The sequence below is a fragment of the Chinchilla lanigera genome, unplaced genomic scaffold (genome assembly GCF_000276665.1).
Source record: "Chinchilla lanigera isolate Chin_1 unplaced genomic scaffold, ChiLan1.0 scaffold00069, whole genome shotgun sequence".
NCBI lineage: Eukaryota > Metazoa > Chordata > Mammalia > Rodentia > Chinchillidae > Chinchilla > Chinchilla lanigera.
The window spans coordinates 1084043-1105703 of NW_004955470.1; the positions used below are offsets into that span (position 1 = coordinate 1084043).

The 21661-nt window shown below is 54.4% G+C and overlaps 1 protein-coding gene across 5 annotated transcripts in view; it reads right to left on the minus strand.

Annotated features, from left to right (window-relative positions):
• Positions 1–275: 275 nt before the first annotated feature.
• Positions 276–21661, minus strand: part of Psd4 (pleckstrin and Sec7 domain containing 4) — a 40927-nt gene continuing 19541 nt past the window's right edge. For 3 of the 5 annotated variants that reach the window (XM_013522825.1, XM_013522826.1, XM_013522824.1), the window contains exons 2-17: positions 15074–16089; positions 13915–14040; positions 13619–13682; positions 12866–13244; positions 9824–10000; positions 9285–9365; positions 9046–9158; positions 8788–8846; positions 8507–8596; positions 6927–6970; positions 6420–6580; positions 5143–5213; positions 4863–5026; positions 4255–4399; positions 3947–4090; positions 276–2468 (exon numbers count right to left, since the gene is read on the minus strand). In XM_013522825.1, the coding sequence (XP_013378279.1) occupies positions 2211–2468; positions 3947–4090; positions 4255–4399; positions 4863–5026; positions 5143–5213; positions 6420–6580; positions 6927–6970; positions 8507–8596; positions 8788–8846; positions 9046–9158; positions 9285–9365; positions 9824–10000; positions 12866–13244; positions 13619–13682; positions 13915–14040; positions 15074–15973 (2976 nt within the window). In that variant the 5' untranslated portion in view covers positions 15974–16089 and the 3' untranslated portion in view covers positions 276–2210. Of the gene's footprint in view, positions 2469–3946; positions 4091–4254; positions 4400–4579; positions 4685–4862; positions 5027–5142; positions 5214–6419; positions 6581–6926; positions 6971–8506; positions 8597–8787; positions 8847–9045; positions 9159–9284; positions 9366–9823; positions 10001–12865; positions 13245–13618; positions 13683–13914; positions 14041–15073; positions 16090–21661 lie in introns of those variants that run through there. The other 2 variants (XM_005400583.1, XR_001237032.1) reach the window with 2 other exon arrangements.

A 21661-nucleotide genomic window follows, 5' to 3' on the forward strand; every position in this document is an offset into this window, starting at 1 on the left:
TGATAGCCCGAGGCTGCAGAGCTCAGTAGCATACACCTGCTCAGCCAGGAGCTAGGGACATGCAAGCCCGCCCTCCAGTGGTCACATGTTATAACTGCAAGCCAGCAACCTCTCCCTACTTCCCCAGGTCTTCCTGGCCAAGTTCCCTGGCAGCATTGACCCGATGAAGCCAGGCAGCCAGGATCGCCTGGTGTGAAGGTTTCATATGCCCAACCCAACTGAAACGAAGATGCCAACTCCACGTGTGCAGAGAAGCATCGAGGCATCACACACACTTAGACAAACCCGTACCTTTTATTGTGGTGGTATAAATAAGGACACACAGTCAAGGAGGTCAAAAAACCCACTCAAGCCCATTTTGCTTGTACACATCAGACCTGGGCCAAGGCACGACGCTGAGTTTACACCTCAGTAAAATGAGATTCCTGGACTCGTGAACAGCCGTTCACTGCGACTACACCTCAGTTATGCAAGGAGCTTTAAACCCACACAGCCTTCGGCCCAACAGGCCCCCCGAGGCAGAATCCCTGGGTGGGAGACAGGAATTGTCTTCCCAGAAAGACAAACTGCATCTCTATCCTGACAGCTGGGCAACAGCGAGCGGACTATCAACTCACAGAGTCGGGGACATGTTTCATTCACCTCCAGACTGCCTAGTACTGGGGCGTGTGGAGTATCCAGGAGTATTTGTGAAATCAATGAGCGTGTGAGAAAATGATTCTGAGCTTCCATCCACCTTTGACAGCCTGTGACTTCGCAAGAACACACAGAGCATGCTACACACGCGCAGGAACGTTCCCGCCGCACAGGAGGACACAGCCTGCCACACTGCAGGTGTGCCCAGCTGCCCCTCCCCGCACCACACACTTATGCACACTTCCTTCTCTGTTCGCCTGTATTTACTGCACACCCATTGGGTGCATGGCCCAGCTCAGGCCCTGGCCAGAGGCAACTTCGGGGCTCCCGAGGCCAGCCCCACACTGCGGCAGGCATTATCTGGAGGGAGGTGGGTGGCCCAGCAGGAAGGCAGGAGAGGCCGTGTGGCAGCTGCAGGGCAGCGGGCAGGCAGCCCACTGGTACACTTGGCTGAACAGAAACAATGGTGGTGGCTCCCTCCAGCCCAGCCTCCTTCCCACAGGCAGGGCCCCAAGTCCCTGGTCTCGGAACCTCCCCTGGAGAACAGGTCCGGCTGGGAGGCAGCCAGAGGACAGGACGAGGGGACTTCCTGGGAGGGCAGCAGAGCCTGGGGGAAGTGGCTAGGGGGAGGAAGGTGTCCTGGTGCCCTCAGCAGTGCAGCTGTGAGGGGTGTGCAGAAAGGGATGCATGAAGTGTCTTCCATGCCTGGCCAAGGCCCTGGTCCCCAGCGTCCATCCTATCCTACACACCTCACAGCTGCAGCTCTGGCCAGGTAGAACCCCTCAGGGATCTGTGCTCACCTTTCACCCTCCACCCTTGCCAGCTGGCTGCACCTGGAGAACCACCTTCTCTGCTCTCGGAAACAAAGGGGCCCTGTTCCCGGCGCTCCAGGGTTCTCCAGAGCCCCAGAGGCCCTTGCTGCACTCCACTGACCAGCAGCTGAGCATCAGGTTCTCTCGTGCGCCTGCAGCATGGACAGCTCTAGGGGAAGGAGCCAGGGAGACAAAGGTGCAGAGCCTGCGGCTCCCAGACAAGCTTGCTGAGGTCCCTGCCAGAAGGCTGCCCCCTAGTGGGCAGGGCTGGGAGACACCGCTCCCTGGGGTCACTTGGGTTCTCAAGAGTCGCTGCTCTGTTTTCCCTGTTCTCTGGGCCTCTCTGGTGGGTTACCTAACAGTCCTCAGGGCTGGGGCTCTCCTGGTTGGCCTGTCCTGAGCCCTCCTCCAGGTTAAAGTGAGCACCGGAAATGAAGTCACCCTGGTTCTGAGGAACGGGGGTGACAGGATGAATGCTGGGAGCGGAGCCCAGTCCTCATTCCACCTCCTTCTTCCCTCAGGAGTGGCCAGGGCTGGGCTCAGCAGCGACTGCCATGGCAGTGGTGGGCAGGCACAGCGGCATTAGGGAAGCTCCAGTGAGCTGGGGAATGAATGGGGCCACAGGGAAACAAGCGCTGCCCCTCAGCAGAGAAGGGAGGCGCCTGCGGCCTCATTGCGGACCCAGTGAAATGAGGCGCCTCTGCGGGCCAGGGTCTCAGTCTGCCCCAGAGAAGGGCCAGTGTCTGTGAGTTGGCACCGGCTTCACAGCTGATTGCGGTTCCGCTTGGGGATGATCTTCCTGTAGGTTCTGCGCTCGGAGATGTTGCGCTTCACCTTGGCGGTGGTGGGGGCCTCATCCTGGTGCAGGGAGGGGCTCGAGTGGGACTTTTTCAGGCTGGGTTTGGGTTCCCGGGCATCTTCAGCTTCCCTCCCCAGCCGCTCTTCCCAGAGATCCAGGTCCCCGGAGGGGCAGTGCAGGCGAGCCACCAGCAGCTGCACGTATGTCTCGTAGCGGGTTTTCTGCAACACATGGGTCAGAAGGAGGCTGCAATCACGAGGGACAGCTTGCAGGTGTGTGCCGCTATGGAGTCAGAGAGCTCTGCAGACAGAGGGCCATGCCAGCAGCCTCCGCACGGTGCTTGAGCAATCAGGCTCTGCAGGGTGCACCTCTGGATCACATTATGATCGTACAAACCAGCCCGGGCCTGTTCCAATAACCAACGTGCTGCAGCGCTGTAACGGACATCTCCACACCACGTTCCACCTCCAAGGCAAGTCCCTCTGCCTGGGATGTGCGCAGCATTACAGCGGAGCAGCTCGCGTCCGGCCGGAGCCCTCATGGTCTGAGTAGCGTGTTAACACTTGGCATCTGTAGAGCGTGATGCCTGCTACCCTCATCTATTTAACACTCTGTAACGAGCACCCTTAGGAGACCTTGGATTTACAAAGTGTCTTCTCAGCCTCCACTGGATCCTCACCTAAGCCCTGGCTGGGCATAAACCATCATCTTTGATTTACAAAGGAGGAAATGGGACCAGAGAGGACGAATGCCCAAGGGCCCCAGCTGGGCAGCGGTGGGGCGAAGTTGGGTTCTTTCAGCCACACCACCGAGGCCTCTGGGGAAGGGGGCACTCTCAGCCATGGGATCCCCAGTAAGCTAAAGGGCTGGGCAGGAAACCTACCTGAAGCAAGCGGCCACATGGGTCCCTGGTGTCGCCCTCCCTCCGCTACCCTCTATTCTCACGGTGCACCTTACCCGGCCTACCCTTCCTGCCCACTGAGCCCCGGCCCAGAATGGGACGGCCAGGACTCCTGACTCGGGCACTTGGCACAAGGGGGCAGCACTGAGCTGGAAGTCAGACGAGGCCAAAGTGCATTTTGGAATCAACTACAGACTTAATAAAGGCCGCGCATGCCTTAGTTAAGACCACACGTTAGGCACATAATCTGATTAGAGTTCACTGTAAATCTATCAGGTTAAGTAAAGTTATTTGATGTCTCTGTGCCTCAGTTTCCTCATGTATAGATTTTTGGGGGTTTTTTTTGAGACAGGGTCTTGCTATGTAGTTTACGCTGGCCTTGAACTTGATTATGTAAACCAGGCTGGCCTTGAATTCATGGTGATCCTCCTGCTTCAGCCTCCCGAGTGCTGGGATTACAGGCGTGCACCACCATGCCCGGCTAGTTTCCTCATATATAAAATGAAGATAATAATACCTACTCTAGAGCTGTTAGATAATCAAATGGGATGATCTATGCAAGTAATAAAAGCTCCATAATACTACCTATTATTACTGAGTAGGTATTGGTGAAATAATTCAGCTATAATACAGTTTTTCCTTCAACGTGGGAAAAGCATGCACTCATGCGTGTGTACAGTTCGTGTGTCCCGCTTGCGTGCGTGTGTGCAGAGAATCACGTCTTCCTGTCCTGGCACAATGGGGAGCGACGGCTGCAGGGAGAGAAGTAGCCACGAGAGGGCAGCCGAGAGCGCTCACCTCGTACTCCAGGTACTCCTTCCGCAGGCGGTACTCCTCCAGCTCGCGCCCGCGCCCGCGCCGCTCAGGTAAGTTCCTCTGCAGATCCAGCAGGTCGTCCGAGGCAGCGTCCAGGCAGTTCTCGTGGGATCGATGCTGCTCCTCCTGGAGGCAGAGGCAGTGAGGGATCTGTCCCTGGACTCCCACCCCCACCCCACGGCACTGTTCCTCCCCTCGCCGGGCCCAGGTGTGCAGCCCTCGCTGGCGTGATTTCCCAGACCAGGTGCACAAGGCCCGTGCAGCCCCGAGCCGCCACCCCGGGACCTTACCAGGGAGTTCTGCGCCGGGCCAACTGGGAGGATGGGCCGCACGAATCGGCGCTGGGAGCCCACGGCCGCGGGGAAGGGCGGTGCCGAGTGTGTGGCCGCTGCCAGGTTGATACGTGCGATCCAGGAAGTCATCTCCTTGGCTGTGCTGTGGGCACGGGAGGTCGGAGGTCGTCAGTCCCCAGGGACAAAGTCAGCACCCTACACCAACACACCAACACACACACACACACACACACACACACACACACACACACCATGCTCTACACTGTCATCCAGCCGCTTAGGACTCCACCCCCCAAAACCGGAACCTGTCACTCACACGGACCTTTCAAGGCGTTTAGGAAGGCAATAGATTTTGTCTGAGACGCCCAAAATGATGGATTGTTACTGACTTCCCGGAGTCCTCCGTTCAGCACTAGCACGCCTGACCCTGATTTACCAGGAAAGGCCGCCGAAATGAGCCAAGCTGGCCCAAGACGGGGAGGAGCGGGTCAAGCCGCAGCCCAGCCTCCCCTGTGCCCCAGCACGTCTTGGGGCTGCAGCCTGCAGGATGCCACGGAGGGCGAGGGTGGCCAAGGCCTGGTCGCCCTCGCCCACTAAGGACTTACGGTGCTTGGAAGAGGTAGAGGCGCCAGTCGGCGGTGCGCAGCTGGAAGACGTGCGGCTTCTTGGTGTAGTGGGTGGCTGGCGTGGCCAGCGCGTGGTGCACCCCAATGGGCTCATCCACCATCTGCCCGACCACACTCTCCCCCTCCAGGCAGTGGTCCTCTCCCTGCCACCAGCACAGGGGTGCTCAGAGAAGACGTCATCAGCTGCCAGCCTCCCTCCCGACAGCCCCGGTCTCTGCCCCCCGGACTCCCCGTCCAGGGGCGCAGGCTCCCTTCCTACCTTCAGGAAGTAAAGAACCATCCCTCGAAGTAAGGTGTGGAACATCTTCCAGCTGCGCTTGCCCCATGGCGCTGTTGCAGGAGCAGACACAGTGGTGGGTGGTGCATCCGCATCCGGAGCGTACACACGGTTCCCCCACCTTCACACCATCTCCAGTCCCCCCAGCAGGATCCATACAAACACACAGGACACAGTGACACAAACACACAACCACAACCGCAAACAAGCAGCGAGTCTTGACATACATGCAGTCCCGGCCAGGGGGAACCAGACACGCAATCTGCACACAGTGTGGATATTCAGACCCACCACTGCTCCAAACGTACACCCATCACCCCAGGTGCAGACACCCAGCCCACCACTCCACTCAGACATCTCCCTGTAAGATGCTCTCTGCGGCGTGTGCCCATCCAGCAGGGCATAGGGCTCAGGGCCCAGCCTTGGCGTGTTCTTCCCTGTGCACCCCTCTGGGGAACCTCCTGCCCTCTCCCACCCTGGCCCAGTGCTCTAAGACCTGTCTGACTCCTCAGGCGGAAGAAAGCCCAGTTCCCCGTGGTCGCCACCCTGCTCAGGTCCCTGTAGCTTCTTACAGCCCCTGCTGGTCCCCTCCTTGGTAGCTGCACCCCATTCAACCTGGGATTCCAGACACAGAGATGGTTTCTCCAGTCAGTCTGCTCAAAACCTTTCTTCTGCCGCCTGGGGAACGAGGCCCACATGCAGACCCTGGTGATTTGGCCCCAGTGTACCCCCTGCCATTCCCTTTCACACAATTCATGTTCTTGGCAAATTCTGCTTCTTTCTTCTTTGCAGGAGATGCCCTCTGCCTGAGCACAAAAATCCAGACCCTCTTCTCCTACTCGGAGCTTTCTCCAAGGTCTCACCAGTCACCTGAAGCCTTCTTCATTCCTGTCCCCACATCCAGTCTTCAGAACAAAATCAACAGCCTTTCCCTCCTCCACAACCCCATACTGGACCCAGCGTTCCCTGCAGACCCCATTCCTCCTGCCCTCTACCCAGACAGCGCCGTGCTTGTCTAGTCTCTGCCTCACCACAGGGGTGCTGGGGCCCCGGGGAAAATACCCTGCTTTGTCCCAGCGCCTCTCTCCACCCGCTCACCCAGTTCCTGGTACACAACCCGTTCGGGGTGTGCCGGGAAGGAACATGGGCTGCCTGTCCTTGACACGGGCCATCTCTCCGCATGCCACGCACACACGGGCAAGGTCCCCACGCAGAGCCGGTCCCCACACACCTCCCTGCTCATGGCAGGAAGCACTTACTTTTCTTGCCGTCCGCGTCATGATGCATCTTCCGTGCCAGGATGCCCTGCTTGTAGGTGGGCACCGTGGGGTCCTGAGCCAGCTGCAGGAAGGGGTTACTCATCTTGCCAGCTGGGGGAGATGGCCGGGCCTTCTCGGGTCTGGCCGCCTCTTCTTCATCCCTGGATGTCAGAGAGTGGAGCAAGGAAGCTGACCGGGTGAAGACCACCAGAAATAGCCACCACCTCCCGTCACAGGGTGCCCCAAAAGGAGTCCTCACTCAAAGTCAGTGTATCAATTCCTGCAAACTGCTACTGCCCTGCACACCCCCAACGACCTCTGACAGCTCTAATATTACCCGAGCTCCTCTTTCCCCCCGAGATGGGCCTAGCGCCTGGCCTCTGGCTCCACCTCAATCTAAAGGAGGAATATCCAGGGCCCTGAACATCTCCAACTCCCAGGGAGATGACAGAGGGAGGAAAGGCCCAGCAGCAGGGGCAAGGGGTAGAGTGGAAGGGCTTCGCTTACATAACCCACTCCAGCTTCTCGCTTCGGATAGACCAGTAGAGGGCCTGCAACAGAAGCACACAAGTAGGCAGAGGGACCTTGGGGCTGTGGTCCCCAAGTCACTGGCAGTCTGCTAGTGTACAGCCTGTCCCTCCACCCCCAACATAGCTGCTCTTCTTCCTTGAGCAGGCAAGCATCCATTTATCTGTCTATCTGTCCATTCATCCACTTATCTATCCATCTATCACCATCCATCCATGCATCCATCTATCTAGCCATCCACCCACCCTCTATCCAACATCCATGCACACATCCACCATCCATCCATCCATCCACCATCCATGCATCCATCTACCATCCATCCACCCATCCATCCACCGTCCATCTATCCATCCATCACCATCCATCTATCCATCCATCCATCCACCCATCCATCCACTATCCACCTATCCATCCATCCATCTATCCACCCATCCATCCACTATCCACCTATCCATCCATCCATCCATCCATCCATCCATCCATCCATCCCTCTATTCATCCATGCAACACATTACCTGTGGAACATTTCCCATGGGCCTGGGCCCATGCTGGCTACTGGAGACATAAAGATGATCAAGGCAGCCAAGCTGCTGCCCTGCCCTAGCTCAGTAAAGCCTAAACTAATCCTTTTGAAGGAAAAGTGAATCACTTGCTACCATCCTGCCCAGAGGGATCTGACAGAGAAGGAACCCAGCTGAACACCTTCCCCCAATGTATGTGTGATACATGAATGAATGATGTACTAGAACTTTGAAGTGATATAACAAATAACATTAACACAGATGCATCTTGCTTGCTTTTGTGGCTCTGGAAGTACCTAGCAAGACATTTGGCACAGAGTGAATAAATGTTTACCAGAGGAATGAGCGAAATGTCAATCTAATCGCATATGAAGTATATGCTATGTGCAGACACTATGCTAAGAAAGCACTGTGCAAATTTTATTTTATTTTGACTGCAAGGTGATTGTTACCCCAGGAGGAACTTGACTTGGTAGAAGTAAGTGATAGACTAGTTTGCCTAAGACTAGAATTCAAACCAGGAACACCCAGTTCCCAGGTTTGAGCTCTAGATTTTTGCTACATAAAACTTTGCTTTTCAGCCAAGCGTGCTGGCACATGCCCATAATCCTAGCACTTGGGAGGCTGAGGCAGGAAGATCATTGCAAGTTTGAGCCCAGTCTGGGCTACAATGTGAGCTGAAGGCCAGCCTGAACTGTAGAGGGAGACCCTATCTCAAAAAAAAGAAAAAAAAAAAACCTTTGCTTTTCACCTACTCAGACAACCAGTAAACTAGCACTTCTGATATTGAAGGAGGAAAAATCACCCTGAAATTTAGTAAAACATTTGAGGAGCCCTAGGTCCAGAGAGTGTGGTTCAGGAGCTCCAGGGCTATGAATCTACAGCTGACAAATTCCAAGACGCTGCCAGCCAGGAATGCACTTGTAGTAGCCCTTCAGGAGGCAAACCGTATCTCCTCAAAGGGAGTTTAGCACAGCCAGACCTGAGCCCCTCATTCCCCTTGGGTCGCAGCCCAGCAGTGAGGTGCCCTCGCTTTACCTTCAGCAGCTCCTTGGGGAAGTTTCCGCCGTCCTGCAGGCCGTTCAGGTTGGTGATGAATTCCTGGCAGCTCATGCTCTTCCCGATGTTCTGTGGCCATGGACGGGAGTGGGACGGCTACAGCACCCCGCCTGACAGAGCACAGCGCCAGGCGGCCCCTCCAGAACTCTCTCCAGTCCCCCAGGGCCCTGTTTGGGCCTCCCAGGCTGCTGCAGCTGACTATCCCCCACCTCCACACCCCTGCTGCAGACGGGTCCCCAGCTGCTCTCCCAGCTTCCTACCTGTCCATGCAGGTCCGTGTTAAGGAGCATGATGGCACAGGTCAAGGTGTGTACAGAATCTGCCCAGGGAGGCCAGTGGAGAAAAGTGCATTAGAACCCAGACTTCTCCACCCTCTGCCACCCTAGGCAGGTGGCCCCCTATTTCTCTGCAGTCCTCAACACACTCTGAGCAGCTGTCCCCCACTGAACTTCCAAGCAGACACAGGGACATTTCTGTGCCCAGGCCCACTGCCCTGACCCCAGGCCAGCCCTCCCTACCAACTGAGGGGAAGGCCTCGGGGTTGCAGTGGTGGAAGCGTCTGGAAAACTGGTAGAGGATCCGCTCCCGCTCCTGCGTCTCTCCGCTGAGCACCAGGGCCTGGAGGAAGCTCCTGCGGAGGAGAGCCCGGGTCGAGGAGAGCCAGGCTGGGACACCTTGCAGACTTTACCAGGTCCCTGAAAGCCCCAGACCTTCCTCCTCCCTAGCCTCCCCAGAGGGCCCGAAAGAGTTATGTTACCTGAGGGCGCAGTCCAGGGTCTGGCCTCCAAACTGGAAGAAGGACAAGTACTCCTCGGCCACAGCCCTGCTGAAGTCATTGCTGCAAAGGGAAATGGGGATGAAGACCACAGCAGAGGTCCGGCAGGGCCCCGGACACAGAGCGCCCTCTAGAGCCCACAGGCATCACGGGCCTGACAGTGGCTGCAGCAAACAAGGGAAAGACACAGCCAGGCTGGACCCCAGGTGCACAGCGGGGTAGCCAGGGCCAGTGCTGCACAGGAGGTTCTCGGGGGCTTGAGGATGGCAAGGGGGCTGGGCCCAGAGGCTCCACGCAAGGATCTTCGCTGTGGAGAAGAGGTGACTGACACCAGTGTGCGCAGGAGAACGCAGCAGGGACAGCGGGGGAGCGGGGACAAGGCCTGGGACGAGGGAGGGGCATGCTGGGGGGAGGGCATGCTGCGGGGAGGGGCATGCTGGGCTGGAGAGAGACAAAGGGGACCACAGGACAGGAAGGGGAGGAGCAGCCAGTGGTGATCTCAGAGATCGCAAGTCTCTCACTTCTTCTGCAGGTAGGCGGCCACTTCTGACTTCCGGAAGCCGTCCAGGTGATAGAGCCGGGAAGCCAAGTTCCAGGCCACTTTGTCATTCCTGACCCCATTTGCCAGCTTGTCTCCAGCTGGTGGCCTCTGGTCTTCCTCGGGAGGCTTTGCCTGCAGCATGGGGCTCTCGGGAGGCCTAGAAGAGTCCATTGGCATCCTCAGGCACACACTCGTGGTGGGCATGCTGGGGTTTGGGGTCAGGTTGTGCAGGGGCGTGTCCAGAGCTTAGGGTTGGAGCTGCAGAGCCTGGGTCCTGGAAGCCTGGCCTGGAGGAGGAGCTACACCTAGACCCTCACCCAGGGAGAGACAAAGTCACAGCCAGCCTGGCCTGGCCTGACCTGGCCTAGGCCAGGACCACAGAGCTCCAAGAGGAGATACTCAGGTAAGATCACAAGGACCAGAGCCCAGTTTGATGCCTGGAACATCCTCAGGTGAACTCCAGGGGTCGTCCAAGCCATCCAACCTCAAGGGGCAGGTATAGCCCGTGAGGACCCCTGCAGGGTTGTATCCAACCCACAGTGGGATGGGACGGCTTCCCTCCCCTGAGGCCATTGTCACAGGCCTCTCGCTCTTCCCCAGCCCAACTCCAGCCTCAGCCTCCACTCCTAGCTCTGGAGCCAAGAAAGGTTTAAGGACGCGGCCAAGAACAGGGAGCCAGACTGGCTTTAAGAATGGCGACAACCAGGAGAGTCGAGGACGAGGTTTCCCATCTCCCCCTGCCCCTGCCCCTTATGTGGTGACTGGCTGGGAACCTATGTCGGTGTAAACAGGCCCAGGCAACTCCACCAGAATCAGAACGTGCTCAGAAGCTAACACTCAGACTCCCAAAAGCCAAGCCAGCCATTTCCACCTCACTATGTTGGGAGCCTCGCAGTGTTACAGCCAGGTGTGGAGCCTCCTAGTCATTTACATATTCATGATCCACGTAGGCACAGATGAGGCCTGTACGGCTGTACATACAGGTAGGCAAATATGAAAAGAGTCGTTAACAAACTGACCACTTAACAGACTTTACTTAACAGCCTCTGCACTTAACACAAGTGTGTCACTTTTTCGCTGAGAACATCTCCACTTTCTGAGGCTCCTAAACATGCCACAGGACAGGACAGATGTGAAGACATGGAAAGTAAAATAACAAATCTTGCAAAAACCTCACAGGATTTCATGGAGCCTGCAAAACTGATGCTCAAAGACTCCAGGAATCATGTGAAAAGCCACTGACCAGTGAGGGACTGCAAGAGTCAGTCGCCTGAACAAATGAAAAGGAAATAAAAATAAAGATGCAACTGTTACGTCAAAGAGAATCATTTCAATAATCTACTGACAAAGGCTTAAATATATATATTTTAAACCAACTTAGTAAAAAATATTGTCAGTAAAATAATGTGAAATAGATGAGGAAGAACTTTAGGGGAGAAAAAACACTGCACAAATACAAATTGTCAGGCAGGGTATGGTAGCACACGCCTGTAATCCCAGCACTCAGGAGGCTGAGGCAAGAGGCTTGCTTCAAGCTTAAGGCCAGCCTGGGCTACCAAGTGAGTTCAAGGCCAGACTGAACTGCGTAGTAAAACCTTGTCTCAAAAAGACAAAAACAGAACAAAACAAAACAAATACAAATTGTCAGGGTTTGTACACTTTACATGGGTATGTGAATTACATACTGTAGGGTATGTGAATTACATCTCAATAAATCTCTATATTTTTAAAATGGTCTTTATGCTCTCCCTGTGAAAGTCAATCACAAGTGAAAGAGGCTAGCAAACTTGTACCAGGAAAATTAAACTTGCTACACTGTGCTAAATATAAGATTAAATAGCTGGGCATGATGGCATATGCCTGTAATCCCAGCACTCAAGAGGCTGACGCAGGAGGATCGTTGAGAGTTCAAGACCAGCCTGGGCTACAAAATGAGCTCAAGGCCAGCCTGAACTGCATAGGAAGACCCTGTCTCTAACAGACCCCTTCCAAAAGAAAAATTAAAGAGAACTTATTTATATAATATTTAGTGACATTTATCAAGATAAAGTCTGAATTAAACCTTTTTTGCATAATTTACCATGAAAGTATAGTTATCACCTTAGGTGCACAGGCCTGCTTGCTTGGGATAGTAAACCTTCCCTTTCCAGACACTGAGACTTCTTTGGTACCCAGCCTCTGAACAGCTTCAGACAGCATCCTTTCCAGAGGCACCAAAAAAACAAAAGGTTCTATGGCTTCTGGCACTGACTGATGTTCTGTCACCATCAACCAAGGGCACTGAGATGGGCAGGGTTATTCTCTACTGTCTGCACCATTAACGACCTGAACCATCACTAGCTTCTGTCTCTCCAGTGTGACCCCTACTCAGCCAATCAGAGACCAAACCCCCTTCCGTGTAGACTTCCCAGGAGCTGAGCATGTGGAGTCCGCATCCTGGGGCAGGCAGACGTCTGCGCTGGTTTCCCAGTTGGCCTATCCCTGAGGACAGGCTACAGTTCTGAGGTCACACCGTCCTGCTGTGGGCACCAAGATGCATTCTCTCAGTCCCAGTCAAACCTCTCCTTGGCAAGATCTGAACCAGCATCCTGGTTTGGTGAATTTCTCCAAGACACTCACTCAGATTCAAAGCCGTCTGTAATCCCCACTGTGCAAGCTCTGACCTTCTACTCCAAGGTCTGCCTATCACAGCCCTGGTCAGGTTCCCTGAACAACTCCCGACTGTCCCTCCTGGGCTCCAGCTGTAGAGACTAAACCTGGCCTTGTTTGCATATGCAAATCCTGCCTCCACGTGTATATGCCTGCTTTTTTTAGCTTCTTGTGCTTTTAAACCCTCAAGTCTTCATCAGAACTCGACTGGTGCCTGGTTATACAATCCTACGTAGTCCATGCAATACCGTCAGCAAGACTGCAGTTAGTATAATACACTGGATCTCATTGTGCATTTGCCCGGCTCCATCTAGACTAGGTCTAGATGTGTGATCATCATGAGGAGCCAGAAGCTGCTTACGTTGAAACTCACCCTTCTGCAGAAGTCCAGTGAATGTCGGGCTGGATGCCTGCAGCCACCGCAGTCCTAGCTGTGCCTTCACTCTCTACTTCCTGCCCTGCGTCTGGGGCCTCCTCAGCCTCATCTTTCTTCAGGGAAGTTGGCTCTACCCCGTCGGTTTCCAGGAGCAAAGGGTGTGAAGCATCTAGTGGCCACTTGGGGAAAATGCCAGGGCTGTGGTGCTGGAGCTGGGGGCTGCCCTCTTGGGAGGACACAGAGGTGGGCCTGGGGCCGGGGCCTCTGCCCTCAGACACAGGGCTGCCAGGGTCAGGCGAGGAGGCTGGGCTCCCACAGGGGCTGGGAACCAAGGTGCAGGGAGCAGCTTCCTGGGGATGCCTGGCATCCCTCTCACCTGAGAAAAAGCACACAGTGAGCAGCCTCAGAGCAGGTGGCTGCTGCCCCCGCTCCCCAGGGACCTCCCCTGGCACTGGGCAGCACGCCTTGTCCTCCCTCATGGAATGACCTCTACTTTGCCTCCAGGCAAGGCAGGGCTTAGCACTTGAGAAGCACATGAAAAGTGCTGGGTCTTTCGTGTGTTCTTTTACTCACTGTAGAAGTATTTGAAAACCCATTTTACTGACGAAGACACAGAAGCAACAGCTAGGTTTAACCCCATGCCTTTCTGCTCCAGTGCAATAAAACCAATTCAAGAAACACCTCTGTCTCCACTCTAAATACCAAAGCTTCCCACCACCCAATTCCCCAGACCCTCATCATGGGTCTCACCTCTGTCCTGGGGCCAGGAAGGACCCTCTTCTGTCTGCCAGCCCTCAGCGCTTGGGAGGACCTGCTGAGAAAGAGGGGGGTGAGCAGAGAAGGGGAGAAGGAGGGGAGAGGTAGAATGCCCAGGTATACAGAAGCCCTGCCCTCTTTGCCAACCTCCCACCCATAGCATGGGTGCCACCCTGATCCTCAGCTCTGAAGCAGAACCCTGGATGGGATAAGACCCACATCTTAGGAGTAGACCCTGGGCCCTGGAAACCAATGGTGAGAGTGAGGCCCAGAGAGGGGAAGTGACTTGCCCATGGCTGCCCAGGATGGGTGGTAGGGCTACAGTCCAGCTCCAGGTGCGCTGTCTCCCAGGTCAATGTTTTGTCTACACAGAGCCCTGCAAGGGAGGCAGGGCCATGCTCATCTTCCAGAGAAGCCTGAGAAAGAGGACGACAGGGAGGACAGGTGAGGTCTGACCAGAGGAAAATGGATGCTGGGGCCTTTGCTCACCTTTGGGGATCACCACCCTCACTGGCTGCCCAGGTGGTCAGGCAGCACTGCCCCCAGGAGGGACTCTTGGAGCTAGGGCGATGGCTCCAGGCACTGGATAGGACAGGCTCTGCTCCCAGAATGGGAGAGAATTCCCAGCTTCAATGCTGGGGCTCCCAGATTTCCCTCTGAGGACCCAGCATCTTGCAGCAAGGTCCAGAGAGAGCTCTGCAGGGCAGAGCTGTGACTGCCCAGCCCGGGGAGCTGGCCTGTGCATGGAGGGCACCCCCCGTGGGACTGGCGAGCGCCTCTGATCTCCACAGCTCGTGGGGACTGGAAAGATTAGAAAGTTACAGCCTCGCATTGCCATGTTGAGGGCCCTTATCTCTAAAACAGAGGCCTCCCTGGGAAACCTGGTCTCCTTACTGTCTTATCTAACTTATCCCATGCCTGGCTGATACCCAGGCTCTCCTGGCACTGTTACAGGGGCCTGAGCTGTTGACACTGGGCAGTGGGAGAACGAAGGACGGTGAGCTGAAAGTAACAAAATGCTGAAATCTCGCAAGAAAACACAGGACAGCACTTCTAACATAGACAGCTCTCTGTTAGGGAAGAGGTCAGTCAGGCTGAGCCCTGCCTGTTACAGTCCCCAGGGTCTTGGAGGCGGGCAGGGAAGGATCTGAGAACGGCTGGGAACATCCTGCAACAGGAGGAACTGTCTGTTCTCCAAATGTATCCAGACAGAGCCTAAGAGCTGCTCAGCTGATGGCATCCGTGCACTTGTCATTGTGTTCAGTCCACATCATGGCACCAATAAAAGTTCCCATAATTCTGAAGGCCACACTAACGATTTCCTCCTATGCTGCCTCAGATTTCAAAAGGCCCCAGTATCACAGACTGCTCTGGGCCTGCTGGCCCGTGAGGAAGGCCCTCCTTCAGTGTCCCCAGCACGGCCCGGTGGCTTTCCAGGACAGAGCTTACCTCGTCTTCCTCCTGAGCAGGAGGTGGTGTGGGAGCCCCCTCGTCAGTGGCCAGCGACGCCCAGCAAAAGGGGTGTGATTTGTAGGGAGGCACAGGGAACGGAGGGGTGATGCACCCACTGGAACCAGCAGTGCTGTCCCTCAAATCCAGCTCACTTTCCAGCTCCCAGGGCCCGTGGTTGCCTGGGAGTGTCCAGTCAGGCCCAGGCTTCACGTCTGCCTGGGAGTCTGGGAAGCCCCAGGAAAAGTATTCCCTGGAAACACTGGTGTCCGAGCAAGGGCTCTCCAGGAAGAGGGGGTTGTCGAAGAACACGCTCTCCTCCTCGGGACCCCACTCCGGGGAGGAGCCTGGAGATCCTTCCCTGGGCCAGGCTTGGTTCTCCACCTCAGGCCCACTGCTGTCCGCCCCAGAGTCCTCCTCCACAGGTGGGCTGGGGCACAGGCCCGCGTCAGCAGGAAGTTCTGAAGTGGACGTGGGCAGGCAGTACCTCAGCCTGGTCCTCAGTCCTTCTGTCTTCTCCAGCTCTTCCTCCAAGTCCAGGACGCACATCTGGGCCTGCAGGATGCCAGCCCAGAACACCACCTGTGTGGACGAACTCTGGTTCTGCGACGGGCTCCCCAGGGAACAGCTGACCCCTTGTGCCTCTGGCAATGCTGCTGTCGGCCTGAGGTCCCCCTGTGAAGAGCAGCTCCCTAAGTGAGCAGGCGCCACAGCAGAGCCTGTGGGAGGAGCCCCAGGCCCAGTGGGTTCCGGAGGGTCAAAGGTGCAGGTGTGTTCCCGGCCTGGGCTGTGGCCCCTCTCCCTCAGGCATGCTCCTGGGCAGGGCTGCAGACTGTCTCCCAAGCAGATGTTGTGAGATTCCACAGGCCGGGGGTGGTCCGAGAGTCTGTCGTCGCCCATGATCCACAGTGAAAGCTCTGTGGGAGCCCACAGGAGCGTCTGGTCCGCTTCACAATCCCATTTTGTAGACTAGGGGGAGCACAGCCAAGGGGGTAAACTTGGAATCCACATGTATCCTGAAAATTGCCCCAAACAGAAGCAAGTTAGAGAAGGGCTCGCAGCACCTAGAAACATACCAGCAAAGCCTCAGCCCTGTCAAGGGTCTGCCATGTCTATGACTGCTGCAAAGGGACACCATTTGTCCTCATGGCCCCACCAGGGGTAAGAGTGTGCCATATGAGCCATCTGACCCCACAGTCACAACATGGCATCACGGCAGCACCTTTCCCCAAAACACCTATCTGGAGGCTGACACAATCCCCTGTGGCTTAGCTGAAAAAGGTGAACTGGTCAAACGAGACCCTTCTCTTGGGAATCTGCATGAGAGAATACAGAGACCAAGAAGGCTGGCAGCAGGAGCAGAAAGGTGGAAACACCTCGAGGCAGTGGCAGGCCAAAATGACACGTAAACTAACATACACGGGAGCTGAACAGAGGTGGACTAGGGCAGGCAGAGGAGCGGGCTTGTGGGAACGTTAGAGACCCAGGGGAAAAGGTCATAGTCAGCCAGGTTTCCAGTGTGCACTGTCCTATCTTTGCAGCCTACATCACTTACAAGGCAGGGTCTCGGTACCTTCCTTGCAAGCTGTACACAGCTGTGCAGCCTGGCCCAGGAGGAAGCAGGAGGAGGTTCTCTGCTAAGCACAGACTGGCCTCTCTGAAGAGGAAGCACCAGCCCTTTTAATTCACTGCCGAGCAGACCACCTGCTGCCTAGAGAGGAGATTCCTGCTCTCTGGGGAGCAATGGGGAAGCCATGGCCAAGGCTCCTGGGCTATACATCTACTAGAGCTGCATCTACTAGAGCATTACACTCAGGGCAGGCTGTTTTTGACACAGCCGAGGAACCTTGCCGGGCACTTCTGTGAAGCATAGATCTCTGAAATCTGCATGTGGATGGCCTGCTCTGCTCTCGGAGTGACCCTGCCTCCCCAGAACTGACTTGTTTTGACCCAAAGGACGCTGTGAAACTCACAACTTGTAACCAGTTTCCCTCTTGGTGCTGGGTTAAGTACAAAGGCCGTGACGTGCATTTCCAGTGCTAACCACACCTCTGGTTTTACTATCAACTTGTAACACCCAGCTGAACTGAGCCATCATGGTGCTGGGTGTGGGAGGCCCACCTGAGGACTGTTGCCAACAACGTAAATCTGTCCACACACTGAAGACCACATCTTTCTTTGCCTCTGCCTCGCCTTCTTCACTTATAAATTTCTATCTTGAAGGACTGCATGCGTGCCTGTCAGCTGTACTAAAATACTGTGGGGACGAGGATGATAACAAACACACACATACCTGTACCCAACTTCTAGTTACATATGACTTCCACACACCCAACACAACAGCCCCTCCTGCCTGTGCAGTTAACCAAGCCCATCCTACGCCACTCATCATACCTGGCACCTGGAGGAAAGGGGAGCCTGTTGTGTCCGTTCACAGATGAGAAAGCCAAAGCCTGAGACCAGAAGGGAAGCCAGGATCTGACCCCAGGCCACCCACCTGCAGCTACCTCTAACACAGAGGGCTGCTGCCTGGGCTGCCTTCCCCAGCACCATGGCTTGTCCTTGTCTGGGGCTCCAGACCTCCCACTGAGGTCCTACCCCAGGCAGCTATAAGAGGGTGGGGCCTGACCTGGGCTCCAGCCACACACGACCTACTGACCGGGGCCATTACTCCACTGCCAGCAGCGGAGAGAGCACAGGACTGAATGCATGACCACATGGGCCTGGGCTCACTCCTCTTCCTGCCCCTGAGAGCTGACTGAATGAACCTCAGTCCCTCAGGGCCCACCTCAGAGCAGACTGGGTGTCTCACATCCAGCCTCAGCCCAGCGCAGCCCATTAGTCACTCTACATATAGTAGCCCTCAGGACTACTACAGATTGACAGCTGGTGGGCAACTTGTAACACCCAGCTGAACTGAGCCACCATGGTGCTGGGTGTGGGAGGCCCACCTGAGGACTGATGCCAACAACATAAAAAGGAGAACAGGAGAAGAAGAGAAGCTGTTGTACCAATTTTGTTGTAATTTGGGGTTTTGCAAGGGGAACAATTTAATACAGGACATAATTCATAGAATTATTTTATAATAGTCATCCAAAGAGTCATACACCGCAAGAATGCAGGAAATCTGTCCACACACTGAAGACCAAAGAATCTAGCTGAGGGCCTGAATCCCATGCTAATGTCCTGCATGAGTCCAGCTCAAGACCTAAAGCCCACAACAATGTGAGTGCAACTAGTGGTCAACTTGTAACACCCAGCTAAACTGAACAACGTGGTGCTGGGTGTGGGAGGCCCACCTAAGGGTTATTGCCAACAAAACAGAAAAAGAACTGGAGAAGAGGAGAAGCTGTTAGGGAAGCTATAGGGAGATACTAGTTTTCCTGGAGGAGGTTGTCCTGCTGGCTTTCCTGATGAACTCGGCTGTTCTCATCGTCAAAGGAGCTCAGGACCTTACTGTCGCTGAGAATGGCTATGGTTCACTTTGGGGGAGCTCTGGTCCGCACTTTGAGCATCACTTCCTGGCTCTGGAGGAGAAGACGGTGCACTGCTCAGTCTCCTGGAGAAGCCTGTCACATTGGCTTTCCTGATGGGAACTCAGCTATTCTCATTGTTGGAGGAGCTTGGGACCTCACTGTTGCTGAGGATGGCTGTGGTACTTTCCAGGAGAGCTCTGGTTCTTACTTTGAGTATCACTTCCTGGCTCTAGTGCAGATCCCTCAGCCTGCTAGCACAGATCCTTCATCCCACTGGATTCCACCACTGACCTTTGGGCCTTCACAGTGCACATCTGTGAAACAGGCCTGCATGAGACATTGTCATGGGCTCTAGGTCTTCAGCTGGACTCATGCAGGACATTACCATGGGATCCAGGCCCTCAACTGGATTCTTTGGTCTTTAGTGTGTAGACAGATTTCCTACACTTTTTGTATATGACTCTTTGGGTGACTATTATAAAATAATTCTATAAATTGTGTCCTATATTATTCCTTTTGCCAAACCCCAAACTACAACACATACTCAGGCTGCCTAGAAGGTGTGGCTTTACTCATAGGTGCCAGAGAGAGGATAGGTAGGGCTAATATGCAATATGCATGTCAGTTTCTTAGGCATCTTTAAAGCACCCTTCTAAACATCCCTCAAAAATCACCATCCCCCTGTCCCTGATGCTCATTTCTCACTTTCAGTGTAACCTGGACCTGCTGAGTGACAGCCTCGAGATTCTGAAGTTGTGGCCCACCGAGACAGGTCCCTGAGCAGCCTGCAGGGTTCCTCCATCATTCAGTGATGTCAGCCTCCCCAGAAGACCGACTCTGGGAGGACAGGACCATAATTTAGGTTGCTTAATCTTGGATTTGGTGCTCTGAACTAAACTGATTGAAACTGACTTGCTCGTCACTCCTCTCCAACCATGTTAGCTCAGTCTCCATTCATCATTCTGGGTTCCAGCTCTGCATGCCATTCTCCATCCTCCAGGCTACAGGCTGAGGAGTAACAAATAGCGTTTTCTCCCTGTTAGGGTTTATATCTAGACAAAGAGCCTCAGGCACCCACAGGTGAGGCTTTTGGACGGTGATTAAATCAAATGGGGCCGTATAGCTGACTTCCTGTTAAGGGGGAGGGGTCTGATCAGAAGACACAGGACATGGGTCTTCAGCTCAAAGCGTGTATCTCCCTCCCTGGCTACTCCCCTCACTCTCACTGCTTCCTGGCTGCTGTGGTGAGGGCAGTTTTCATTAGAGGTAGGTCCTTCCCCTATTCTGCTTCTACCTTGGAGTCAAATGACTATGGATTGAAACTTCTAAAACATGTGAGCCACAATAAACTTCTCCTTTAACTTGTTGGTATTGGAAACTGACTTTCCAGCTACACAACAGCAACTAAGACACTCCTTAAGTCAGAGGAGCAACACCTGCTACATTATTCCCCCATGAAGCTGCCCATTTGCTATCCTCACTGCTCTCTCAGGACCTGCTGCAGTTTGGCTGTGGAATGTTCCCCAGTGGCCCATGTTTAAAGGCTTGGTCCATAGCTTTACAATACTGGGAAGTGGTGGAAACCTTAAAAGATGAGCCACCTCTGGAGGTGTAGCTCAGCATGCATGAGGCCCTGGCTTCAATCTACAATCACACACACACACATACACACACATGCGTGTGCACATGTGAGGCAGGGCCTGGTGGGAGGTCTTTAGGTCACTGGAGACCTGCCCTCCAAGGAGACTGGGGACCCTTGTCTCTTCTCTCTCTCACTCTATGGCCATGAGAAAGCATGGTTACAATGCTATGTGCCCAGACCATGATGCGCCTGCCTTGCCACAGGCCCAAAAGCAGTGGGGCCAATGAATCATGCATAGGAACCTCTAAAACTATGAGCTAACATAAACCTTTTCTCTATAAGTTGCTTATCTCAAGTATACATTACAGTGATGGAAAGCTGACTAGCACAGGATGCATTATCTATACTCAGGCAACTTCCCTGAGCCATGAACCCTATTCCCCAGGCCTGGAGAATGACGGCATGCCAGTAGGGAGCTGAAACGTCCCACCACTGCTGGCTCCTCAGGTAAAGGGTCCATAGGGTGCAAGAAATGCCCAGAAACAATGCTCTACCTAGGAGGTCCACCTGGATGACAGGTGCCTGAAGATGGAATAACCCAGGCTCTGACCGCTTCTCTTCCCAGATGCCAATACCATTCTCCCTTGCCTCTCCCTGCTAAACCCTGCTCCACTTGTGCTCACTGGATATCCCGCCTGTGTTCCATCCCTTCTCTGGTCCTCAACTCCCAGCCCCACACATTGTGCTGCCCTCCTCCAGGATGACATCAGCTTACCTACTGTCACTACTAAACTCACTTGACAGGACAAGTGCACCTGCCAACAATGACAGTAGGGGCAGAACTGGTGGAGGGGGTGTCCTGACATTTTTTGTATAAAGCCAGAGGCAGTCTCACATGTCTCCCCTTGAAAATACATATTCATAAATACACAGAGCGGGGAGGGAAATGAATGTACAACTTATACCAGAATGTGTTAATGGCTATACTGGACATTAGTAAGTGTTAGATTTGTCTTTCCAGAAGAAACCCAGTGTTTTTCAATGTATTTTTTTTTCCAGGGGGAAAAGAAAATCAGAGAAGCTTCAGCAACTTTCCAGAGATAAGACCATATCTCTGGAGCCTGCAGCATCTAAGGGGCCTGGAGAGGGAAGGGGCTGGGAAATAAAGAGAAGCCCCAGACAAGAGAAAGAGCTATGTTAGAGAAAAATCACAGACTGTGGGGCCAAGTATGTGGTTTGCCTGGGCCAACACTCTTTAAATCAATTAAATGCATTTAATCAATTAATCAATTAAATGCATTTAAATCAATTAAATACATTCCATTGCTTACTCTTTGATTTCAGAGCATTTATCCCAGTGTAATTCCTGGTGTTTACTCACATGGTGCTAGTTTGCTCACAGGTTTTCTGTGCTTCCTGTTCAATGCCATGTCTGTCCTTGTCTTAGCCACTTTCCTTGCATCTGGGACAAAATATCCAACACCCCTTAGAGGAGGGGGTTTGTTTTATTTTATACTCCATGGTCAGCTG